This window comes from Chiloscyllium plagiosum, unplaced genomic scaffold, assembly GCF_037043375.1.
Source record: "Chiloscyllium plagiosum isolate Xiang-an unplaced genomic scaffold, Cpla_swu_hap1 HiC_scaffold_31, whole genome shotgun sequence".
Classification (NCBI taxonomy): domain Eukaryota; kingdom Metazoa; phylum Chordata; class Chondrichthyes; order Orectolobiformes; family Hemiscylliidae; genus Chiloscyllium; species Chiloscyllium plagiosum.
The window spans coordinates 36,801,569-36,814,032 of record NW_028270169.1 but is presented as its reverse complement, the minus strand read 5'-3'; the positions used below and the strand labels follow the sequence as shown (position 1 = coordinate 36,814,032).

The 12,464-nt window shown below is 38.8% G+C and overlaps 1 protein-coding gene across 1 annotated transcript in view; it reads left to right on the top strand.

Annotated features, from left to right (window-relative positions):
- Positions 1-7,623, top strand: part of LOC148141881 (syntaxin-1A) — a 259,187-nt gene extending 251,564 nt beyond the window's left edge. The window contains exon 10 of the mRNA XM_043718631.2: positions 6,847-7,623. Coding sequence (XP_043574566.1) covers positions 6,847-6,888 — 42 coding nt within the window. The 3' untranslated portion in view covers positions 6,889-7,623. The remainder of the gene's footprint in view (positions 1-6,846) is intronic.
- Positions 7,624-12,464: the final 4,841 nt, after the last annotated feature.

The window sequence follows — 12,464 nt, the reverse complement described above, 5'->3', positions numbered from 1 at the left end:
CCCCTCTGATCTCCATTACCCACTGTTCTCTGCTGCCCTTCCCCTCATAGATTCCTTTATTATTTTGTTCAGTTATTGCCTTACAGTATTGTTCTCTGGCCCCCTGGGACTTTTCTGTTGCTCGCAGTTTACAGCTACAGTTTCTGCTGTAATGTGAGAATCTGGAAACCATGGATAAGTGTCAACTCACATTCTCACTGACTGTACAGCAATGAAAGCACGTGGCTGGAAAAGCCATGACTAACAAACTGGTCCATAAAATCTAACAGCAATACTTTTTTACAACAATAACAGCCATGAATCTTTCTCCAATTCACTTCAGTGATGTGTATAGATTTGGACAACAGCAGATGTGTCAGCATCCTCTCCCCTGTTGTGCTTTATACTGTACAATATGCCAACTGGGAAGATAAAATCAATGGCTCAAAGTGGCTGTATCAGGAGTAATGACACAGTGGCTGGGTTAAGTGCCTGTTGGACAGCAAGAAATATGGTTAAACAATTTTGAGGAGAGGGGGCCATCTGATTTAGGAACTTACTGCAGGAAGAACAGGAGGATTCAGTTTTCATAGAAGACGGTGGTAGGTTTAGGAGTTCAGTGCAGAAGAGAGAGAGGTGGGGTTATAGGATGTCACAGTCAGAAGGAGAGCGACAGTTAGCTGACTTTGGGAGAGAGAGGTAAGGGTTAAGAGCCATTGCAAAAGGGAAAGTTAAGGCTTGTAATCAATTGCAGGCTTGAGAAGTAGGGTTAGGAGCCACTGCTGAAGCAGTAAGCTTTTCAGTTCACTGTATGAGAGAAAGGTAGGATTGGGGCCCAGAAATAGTGTTTTGCTGTGGGAGTGCTTGGGGTGGGAGGACAGTGTTAGGAACACAGCACTGGAGCAGTAAGCATCAAACGTCACTGTTGAAAGGAATGGTCCAATTAACAATTTTTTTCAAAAATGGTGGTGTTTGGTGCCAGCTCTGTATCTGTGGAGAGGGCAGAATAGGCTTATCAACCTACTAGGAGAGAGAGAGAGACATAGATGCAAGAGCCAGCCGTAAGTGGAAGAGATATGATTGGAAGATCACTTCAGGAGAGAATAATTAATCTTGAAATAGTTTCTTTCACCCTATTTTGGGGCTCTGGAATATGAATGAGCAGAGAGTAATTTGAGAGGCCAATATCTTACCTGTAGGCATGGATCTGAATATCTATAGATGTTCTGTTATGAATGGGATCCTATTAATTTACACATGGAATTACACAGAATGTGCATTGGAGAAACAGACTATTCAGTCCAACTGGCTCAAGTTGGTGTTTTTATCCCACATGAACCTTTTTCACCTCACCCTATCAACCTATCCCTCTAAAACATTTAAATCTCTAATTTTTTTTTCCAAAGAGCTGAACCTGACTGTAGTTACATCTCTCTGGATACGGATATGTGGTGCTACAATTTCCAAAAGGACTGAGCACCCTCTTTGACTTTGTACAAGTGCCCAATGTTCATGTGTGAGTCTGAACTGTAGGTGATTGAGAGAGATTAGATTGTAAAGACCCATTCATCTCCTCAGCTCTTCACAGATCAGTTAACTCAGCACAGTCCAATAGTAAAAAGTTGGATTTTTCTGGTCTACCTGATTCAGTACCATTTATTCACTGATCCAAGATGGAAGCATTAATCACTTTTCAATGAGGGCTACCTAGAGCTAATATCCAAGTGTTCAATATTATTTAGTGTTGTATATTAAATTAATGACTAGTTTTGATTAGTTGTCATTCTATTCTATTGTTCTCAGAGTTGCACAACTACTGTCATTTAAATGTAAAAATAGATTGAAGATAATTATTGATCATTGAAGTGTTCACATCAGTCACTTGCTGTGTAATGGAGAATCCTGCATGTGATTCGATCTGTCCCTGCCACTTTCTCCTTAAATGAACAATGATCTGAAGTGCAGATTTCAAAACACTTATACCTACTTAAAAAAAGTCTTCCTTCTCATTTAAAAACAAATGGTAACTCTTTTGGTGCAAAAGTACAGTGTCCCTATTGTCTACTTGCAGGGCCATATTAGGGAACTGCACATTATGCTATCTATTAGCACGAAGAAACATATGACCACACCATTACATTCTCCTAAATGGACAATGGCAACCAGTCACAAACAATGACAAAGATGGAAGGCCAGTGCTGCTGGATGAAACATACCTCATCATGTATAGAGTATATCAAGGAATTGTAACTACGCGTTGCTCATGAGTAATAAAACAGGAAATGCAATGTACAGCTAGCTGTACATTGCAACACATCAATTTCTCCATGTAGTTTACAAAGTACCCAGCCCAGAGTGACCAACAACGAGGTTATCTAAAAGTGTAATGCTACACTCCTGCAACACAAAGTCTGAGTATTTCAAGAGATGTTTTAAAGGGGAAAAGCTCATTTTAAGTAAAAGTTCTCAGCAATATATTAAAATGTTCAAGTTTTGTTACCCAGAATGTTACCTTATGAATGTTGAGATCAGTTCTTGCCTAACTATTTGGTAAAGGGTTTGATGTAAGTGAGAGATTCCTGTTATTAGGAAACTCACTTGTTTCAGCAACATTCCAAACTGCTTTGATTTTTTAATGTAAGAAAATAGTCAATTGCCATGGGTATGGGTATTGAGCTGGAATAGAATAGAGAAAGGAGTAGATATTTGGCACATAGGGCTCACATATCATAAAGTGATATCAGAATGATCACACAACAGGGCTGATATAATTTAATGTATACCCACAAAGCTCATATCCCAGAACTGATATCACAGGCCTTATAGATCACCAAACTGATATCATAGGGTTCATTCCACACAGCTCATATTGCACTCAATGACAAGCAACCATTGTTTGGGTCAATTGTTTAGACAGGAGGAGATTGCTTATTCTCAATAGAATTTGCTTCTTCCTTCTAAGGAATTGACCTTTCAATTGCTCTGGGATGAGTCATTAGAGGAACAAGTCCTGAAATCAGAAAAAAAATCAGGAGGGAGATTTTCTAAGCAGGAGGTTTGTGAGGCTCTGGTACTTTGATATGTGAGAGATTCATCTCACATGTGATGTCTTCCACACCATCATTTATATAAAGTAGGCTCTTCTCCTTTTATATTTAATATTAAGGCAAGCCCCACCTGAGACTTAGGTTCACAATTTGTCACCTGAGAAAGGTCAGATTAGTTGGCCCAAAATGACTAAGGGAAAGTGAGAGTGGAGGATGCTCACCTGAAAGCAAGAAACAAAACTCTACAATTGGTAGATAATCTCTCTTCAGGCTACATCTTCCACACAGAGGACAGTCAATTGAGACCCAGGAGGACAGACACCTGAACAAACCATTGTCCATTACAAGATCTGGTGATCATCATCTCACCAATATGTAGTGTTTGCTCCATGTGGTCTCACTTAATCACCTTTAATGTTTGTTTGATTCAGAGGCCTAAGATGTAACCTTGCCTCCCATTAAGACATTATTGGCCTCAATGGATAACCATGAAGGACAAGTTCTACTAATGAGAAAATAATCCCACTTCAATTTGAAGTATCTTAGAAATATAGGAAACAGATAATTGGTGTTAATCTCTGCCAATGAACAAAGTGTTGAACAATAATGAACATCAAATTGGTTCAAGTAAAATTCAAATCCCACATGAGAGTTAACTGATGCAGTCTGTATGTAAATACCTGTCATGCCCATATTTTAATTACTCACTCTAGCAAACCCAATGTAGATGGATTTCATCTGGAGGTCGATTAACAATCTAATTTGCTCCGGAATAATGACACATCACCAGAGAGTATTCCAGATCTCTACTAACTGCACCAGATAATCATAAGAAATGTATCTTACATGAATTCAGGAGCCCATCAGCCATGAAAAGATGAAGGCCTTGCCCTGGAAACCCATTCCTATCTCAAAAAATCTGCTTGGTATTTTTAAGTCTCTGCTACCCAGCAAGAAGATAAATTAAATGCCTGGTTGTCTTGAGACCATCTTTAAAGAATAGATAGTGAAAAAAGCAGAGCAAAAAAAAGGTAAACAATAAATTAAAGGTCCTGAACATTATTTTATGAGTTTATAAAGTGGAATGCTTGATCTAAAGCTAGAAAAAAATCAATATGGAGAGGAGCTAGCCTTTTTAGGTCTTTAAGAGAAGCTTGCTTTTAATAGGATGAGAAAATGATCACCTATCTGCTTTGATATCCTTTAACAAACCTTTTTGAAGTGGAAACCTTGCAATTCTTTGTCCTCTCAAAAAGGACCAAGTGGCAGCAATGTTGCTTGCCAGGGGTATTAGAATACCTAGCCAGTGGACAGCTGCCAACCAACCCACATGATCTGGTGCTTACTGAGAACTTATCTAAAACCACACTCCTCCCACTGGTATAAACCTCCCACTTGGACATCAATTATATACAACTCTCAGGGAAGTTTTAGGATTTGCTGTCTCCTTATAATTCAAAATCTACTGTTCCCAGAAATTTGAATTACCCAATCATTCAAATTAAGCAGCACTGTCATGTGGAAATTCAGCTTTTGAATAGGTTCAGCATCAATTAAACTGAATATGGTTATCAGAAAAAGTCACGTTGAAACAGAGTTCTAATTATTGTTATTTGGTGAGGGATGCATGTTAATGTAAACCAAGCTAGGAGCTATGTTAATCTAAAATCAGCAAGTATTGCTAAGAATGGGATATCATGCCAGGCAGCACCATTCTGCTGCTGCAATCTAGCAGCATCAATACTGATGATGGTTTTTGAAGTTTCTCAAACAAGATATGGACAAATCAATCAGCTCATGTAAAAAGTAGGATCCAGCAGCACTGCCCGCTGTTTAAAGTTTCATTATTTCCCCTCTCCAAGTTTGGTGAGAGCTCTAAAGAGAGAGGTTCACTCAGGGGAAACAAAATAAATGTTTCTGTTCAGCGCAGCTCATGTAGGTCAAACAAAAGGGACACTGTAACTGGCAAACAAAAAAAAGGAGATCAGAGGCTGCGCCCGAGATCAGTGTTGCCTCGTTTAAAGAACTGTCTGGGGCAAGCGTTTCTATTACTGTGCAATAAAGTGGACAAGATACCTAGGTCCTTCTAACTCATTGAATTTATGCTGCATGTTACGGAAGTTTTTAAAATGTGAAACATTTCCTTTCTGTGTCTGAAACTCTCATTGAACTTGTTGTTTAACGCGCTGCTCCTGACCAGCAGTGCTTGATATTGTAAAGATGTGGATGGCTGTCAGTATTGTCAGTTCTGCCCTCTCTGTGAGGATTGCCCTGATTTGTAACTGTGCTGTAGAGCTGATTGTGCTGGTTTATGTGTCGCAGTTTGTTGCAGAAGTGAGGGACAACGCTGTCTCCTGTCTGCTCTCCCAGCCATTGCCTTCTTGTAAAGTATGTTCATGCTTTGGTTGCAAATGGCTTCCTGCGTTGTGAATTCTTATACAAAATAAACAATTCTGATCAATGACATGGTGTGGTCTGTTTTACTGTACGGCGGGTGGTTTTTATTTGAACCAAAATTGCTGATCACTTGACATCAGATATATATGAAGAAATTTGATGTGGCAGCCTTCAAGTAAATACTATGTGTCTCTGATAGGATTGAAATTGGCATATTGGACAGCAGGATTGCTATCAGACATCATTCTCCTTGGAATGGTTTACAATGCTTAATTATGCCTTATCTATAAAAGAACAATTAAGTTAATCAGCAGTGAGAGCACCCCTTACCATCAGCCAGACAGAGGTCTGAACCAATCAATTCACGCACTTCATATCACGAAAGAAAATGCAGCCTCTCAACCTGACCTTAAAACCTCAGGAATCTAACCTGTTGGCTCAGTGTGGCAGGAGTGTGATGCAACAGGTCAGTGTTGCAGAGTCATCTCTGGGTGGGGAAGTGCTAGAGTGATGATGGGTCATTTCAGAGTCATTAGCAACTTGGAGCTTTAGAAGGCTTATAATAACTTGGATTCACATGGCATCTTTATATAAGTAATTGTCCCTAAAATCCTAAAGTCTTCCCAATGAATCAAAAATGGAGCAATAGGATGGGGATGGTGAACAAGGTATGGTCAAAACAATAGAGCTTTGAAGATATTTTGTGATGGTAAAGGAGATCATAGATCAAGAGGTTCAGGGTAGAGTTAGCAAATGCTGGCAGTGACATACAGACTGCAGTAGGGGCAAAAGGCAATGAGGGGATTTATACATTTTCAAATTATGTGCTGAGGAAATAGGAAAGCCAATGAGTATGGCACAGACTATGTGGAAGAGTCTAGATTAGAGTGGTGCTGGAAAAGCACAGCAGGTCAGGCAGCATCTGAGGAGCAGGAAAATCGACGTTTTGGGCAAAAGCCCTTCATCAGGAATCCACCATCTGCAGTCCTTGTTTTTACCAATGTGGAAGAGTGGCAAGCCGCACTAGTTTGATGGGTAAATCCAAACACTTTTGTAGATCTAGGATGAACAGAAGTAAATTTCCAAGGAGATATGAAGAATATTGAAAAGATGGACCTGCAGGGAACAAAGAATCTGCAGTTATACAGGATATTTACAATTTGCCTCATGGTTAATTAAGTAGTTTTTAAAGAGGGGTAGTGTTGTAATGTGATGGAACATAGAAACGAGAAGGAGAAGAAAAAGAGCTCCCAGCAATGTCCCATATAAGAGAGATAAATCTGGCCAGATAATCCGTTTTAGTGATGTTGGTTGAAGGTAAAAATTGATGAGGACAACAAATTTCTCTTGCTCACCTTCAAATAATACTGTGGAATAATTTAACATCTAAGCACTGACTTAAGTTATATGTTCATTTTTCTAGAGTACTTTCAGCATTCCCAACCTACGACTCAGAGACCACTGAGTGAAAACTAACATCTGTTCCCATCAATTCACTAACTCACCACTACTCTGGACTTAATTCGAAATTTCAGAAATTGTAGCCTAATTGTCAAGGCTACTGCAGTGAGTGAAGTCACCATAATACCACCAGATCATAGAGCTGCTCACCCATTGGAGAGAGATACAACTAAACTGAAGGCTACCACACCTCAGGCAAGAGAAGAGGCTGAGAAGGATAATTCTTCATGGTAATCTCAAACAGTGTGGGAATTTAAACTGCAATGTTGGTATCACTGTATGTTACAGACCAGCTAGCTAACCAACCTCCTCTATGCAGTAATAATGGAGCTTGTGAGAAAATTAATTCCGTGTCAGGATTATGGAGAGCAGACCATTGTGCTTCTAACAATATACATTGCCTATGAATAGAGAGCTACCAGATTAAAAGAAACCAAATACTGCAGCTACATGTGTGAAATTTATGAAATTCTCTGCCACTGTAATAAATTTCCCTGTGGATATGCTGATCGGCACATCTAGTCCCCACTGGAATACCCACCACTACTCTTCTCAATCTAATTAAACTTATTCTCATATTGATTAGCATTTTCTTAAACTCAAGTCACTTTCTCCGGATAAAACAAAATGTTGCTATGGGAACCTACATGAGACATAGTAATGCCCAATTTCTGTAGAATATTGTACGGTGAATACTTTTTATTCTAATTTTAAACTGATCTCGCTGGACTAATATTTCTTTTCTAACGGTGACTGTATTTATACTGTTTTCCACCATCATACTGATTTAGAGTCTTCCATTGTTCGAAACACCATCAATTCCTTACCATGGTATGGCTCATCTTTGATATTTCATTCCATTCTTTAACTTCTCCTTATCTGAATTGAATTGAATGATTTGTGTCACTTATATTAAACAAATAAATTAACTATTATTTGTTTAATTATCTGTTTCTGCTTTTCTATTGATCTCTATTAAAAACCTACCAATTCTCACAATTACCTGAAATATATTTCTTCCTACCTCACATCCTGGAAAGACAACATTCTCTTTTCACAGTTCCTCTGTTTTCATTACATCTCCTCAGGACACCATCTTCTATAACAAGTGTCTAAGATATCGTTCTTTTCCTCAGCCTTCACCATAGTAGAGAGGGATCATAACTGATTCCCTGTTTTGTTTCCCATACTTGCACACACACCTGATTCATCAGTTTCTCTCCCTATCCTCGAAACTGTCACCCTTGTCTTCATCTCCCAAACCATTGCCTTCCCCAACAAACAGAGCAACATTTGCAATGTCCTCCATCTCCAGCATGATCTCACCACCAAACAGATCTGCTCTTTTCCTTTCCTGTCAGTACTCTGAACCAACCAACACTGCCATCTTAATCTGGTTCACTCTGGCAGCATCCTACTTCTTGCTGTCCATTGCTGAGATATCCCTATGTAAAATCTGCCCATTCAAAAACAAATCATCCCTTTGACACCATTGTACAAGGCCCCAGTGCTTCTTCTAGATAAAAAAAATGTACAGGTACTTCTTTCAGTCTAGTATGCAGCACTCATTATTCATAGTGTAGTCCTCTCTTCATTATAGGATCAAAGCCAGATAAATGCTTTGCTATTTATATCCTTTATGATTATAATCTGAACTATGAATTCTCAGTCACTTCAATTTTCTCACTTCACTTCAATAGCTCTGTTTTTGGTCTTCTGGGTTGCCCCAACAAAGCTTGATGGGACATCACATGGACAGCAGTTTACCTTTCTGTCAAACACTTTGCAGCTCTCTGGCTTTAACATCAACTTTAACAAGTTCATATTTAAATGTAGGTCCCATTTGTTTCCTGGCAAGGAATGCTGACTCGCATATGAAATAGGTAAGTCAGCATTTCAGAAAATTGCACTGGAGAAGCACCTAGGAATGAAATCCCACTAACCTTGTCAGTTGTCTCCACCTGGCCTGTTGAAATTTCCCTTCAATTTTTCTTTTCAGTACAAGGTTACTTCATAACTAATTGAACATTTTTTTTCGACCTTTACTACCCTTTTTTAATAGAATTGCCAACTCTCCAGGAGGTCATCTGGAATTAAACATTAATTTCCAGACCAACACTGAGAGCAACTTTGGAGAATCATTGTTGAAAAATGATTAACTGGGGCACGAAAACATTTCACTTTCTTTTGAACACATCCATTTCCTCGTGATTAAAAAAATACAGTGCCAATTGGGAAAAAAACATATTTCAATTGGATTGAATGGCTGAGAGAGTAGGTCATGTGATGAAACAGCCAGGTATACATCTGAGAGATTTGGTTATTCTATTCTCAAAGCCGAGTTCCTACAATTCAAGTGTTTTCATGGTGCAATGTTCTCTCCCAACAGCTCTGCATAGGACTCTTCCTCTTCCAAACCTCCCAACTACATTGGTAGACAAATAATGTTCCTGATGAAGGTCTTTTGCCCAAAATGTTGATTTTCCTGCCCTTCGGATGCTGTCTGGCCTGCTGTGCTTTTCCAGCACCACTCTAATCCTGACTCTGATCTCCAGCATCTGCAGTCCTCACTTTTACCTACTAGCGTACTCATACTGACTTGAGAACTCTCTGGAGCACGGATTGTTCTGCTGCCCCAAAAGAAAACGACTGCACAAGTATCAAATTCAGCTTGAGTAGTGAATGATGCCAGAAACAGGCCAAAGGCCCATATGCACTCTTAAGGTTACGAACCGGGTACTTGTCTGAATCAGTTGAAAATCCCTTTAATTAAGATGTCTGCAGCTTCCTTCTTGACTGTTGCCAGTAACAATTTGTTGACAGATTTTAGAATTAATCGTTGCAGCATTCCCAAAGTTCAATTTGTTAAAAGTGCCCTTAACCAAAGCATTCTAATTTGCATTCATTAATTAGAATCCTATTGCATTTACTATGTCTAAATGACACTTGAATCAATACCATCCAGTACAACTTGAGTTGTGAATACCAATGTGAAATTCAGAAGTCTAATGGTGTGGTAATTGCAGAAAATTGAGGAGGCCAAAACTTGAATTTTCCCTTATATGAGTTTAACATCACATTGGTCTGTACCAGTTCTTCCATCCAGTATAAGTATTTACTAAATGTAACTAAATTGAAATGGAGAATCTCATCTGAGAGGATGAAATAAGGGATTTCCATATATTTTGAAATGGATTGTTACCACTCCCACTGACTCAGATGGTTCTCTCCATAACAGAGGAAGCTGTTCTGTGATCTCTATGACCTGCTATTCCACTGCTCAACCTATATATTAGGCTGGCCATCAGAATGCCACTGAAGAACAGAGTCAGCACAATGTGATTAGAACAATACATCAAGTGGGCAGAGGATGCTGATCTCATAAGGAGCAATCATCAGCTGATAAGAAAGCAGTGTGCAACCAGAACTACGATCAATTCAGTTATATTGTAGGTCAAATTCAGATTCACTGTGTGGGATGGGATATATCGGAGTGTCCAATGTGTTTGAATGTTTCAATAGGGAAAGGGAGAATTCCATTAAAATGGAGAAGATGATTTTACGGAAAAGTACAGGTTGACCCTGGCGCCTGAAGGATTTACAGCAAACATGGAATAAAGGTGGTCAGACTGGAATTTTATAAAGGCTGCGTTAAAAAGTGCCTGTATACAATTCATCCTGGAGGAAACTGATGAACAAGAAGATTCACAATCACATTGTTTTATTGTAAACAACTATTACTCTTCTTTACTACATTTTCCTCTCATCCTTCATTCTGAATCTGTTTTACACTTTGTAGTGGAACTGCATTCCAATTTTAAGAGCAAAAATACAGTTCCTGTGTCAGGTTCAAATATTACCACTTTTCATGTTATAATTGACTTTCACAATGCAGCTAAAACAATTCATATTTAGAAAGCAACTTTATGGTAGCAAAACATTCCAAGGCATTTCCTGGAGCATAAGAAACAATATTTGATGTTGACCCACATACGGCAATAGGAGATAGCCAAAGGTTTCAAAGATGTTTTAAGGAGTATTTTGAAAGAAGAAAGCAAGGTGAAAAGGCGGAGCAGTGTACAGAGAGAATTCCAGAGGCTGGAGCCTAGACAACTAACAGCTCAGCATTTATGATGGAGTAATTAAAATTGGAGATGCACAAGACATTCGGATTAGACCAACACAGCTATCTCAGAAGGTTGTAGGACTGGAGATTACAGCAATCGTGAAGAACAAGGCAATAGAGGGATTCTAAAACAAGGATGAGGTTTTAAAAGCTGATTGTTGCTTGAGTGAAAGCCAGTATAATTTAGTGAACATAGGAGTGATAATGGGGAACAGGCTTTTTTAAACATCCGTTCAGATACTGGATGCAGAGTTTTGGATGACATTAGGCTTACAAAGGGGAGAACATAAGACCAGCACAGTGAGTATTTTGGAATAGTCAAATCTAGAGATAACTAAGGCGCCAATGTCAGCACAAATGAACTGAGGTGAAGCTGAGTGATGTTATGGCTGAGTGTGTAATTGGTGGGCTTAGTGATGGAACCCATGAAGGTCGTATTTGATAAGAGGGGTTTAGCTGGCTAAATCTTGGACTGGAAAGGAGTGGTGTTGGTGGTTAGGGAATGAAGTTTGGATTTGAACCAAATACTGTACATGGCTTCCACCTCCCCACAGTTCACTTGGAAGAGATTTCTGCTAGTCCTCAGTGCATTTTAGCTATGCAGTCTGATAATTGAGCAACAGTGAATGAGTTAAGAGAGGTGTTCGTAAGTTGGATTTAGGTGTCATCTGCACGAAACTGGTCCTCTTAAATGTGAAAAACTGTACTTATCAAAACTTTCAAAACAAAATTTGCCAAAGTCAAATCCTGATATTAGAGTTTTCAATGCATTTTTAAATAAAATGTTACAACATGTAGATAGATGTAGTCTGAGACAATATCACTATCTTTTCAAGTGGAGTTACTAAAGAAAGGGGACAGCTGTCTTTAAAAATAAGCTGAACAGCTTCATTATTGTCACGCTGTTTATGAATCCTAAGCATCAAAGGGTGAAAAAATGTGTGCTACCAACTGTGTTGTACGTTTACATTCATGGGATATTTCTTACTACATATTTTTGAGAGTTTCTGATTCTGTCTATTCCTAACAGTCAATTCTATTATTTTACCCATTATTAATGTTAGGTTGATAACTCTCGACATTGCTAGCACAGATCTGGGTCACATCACAGCTGGCTGTTGTCCAAAAGAAAATGCCAGAATTTTTGAAACATGGGTAGCCAAAAGATGAGTTTTAATTTTTGTAACAAATTGGACTTTAACTGTAGGTTTTTACAAACCATTATGCTCAATAGAACAAACATGATGTGGACTGTGGCCAAGCAGAAGGCTGAAAATGTTTCCTTGAGATGCTTAGTAACTACACATAGTTGATTGCAGCTGCCAATGGGAAAACACTTTGTTCTCTGTTTTCCTAGATTTCCATCTGCTGTTACACTAAATAATATCCAATGTTGTAGGAACAAATATGACCAAGAACCCTGCCTCTCATCTGATTTAATTCAGCTTACATAT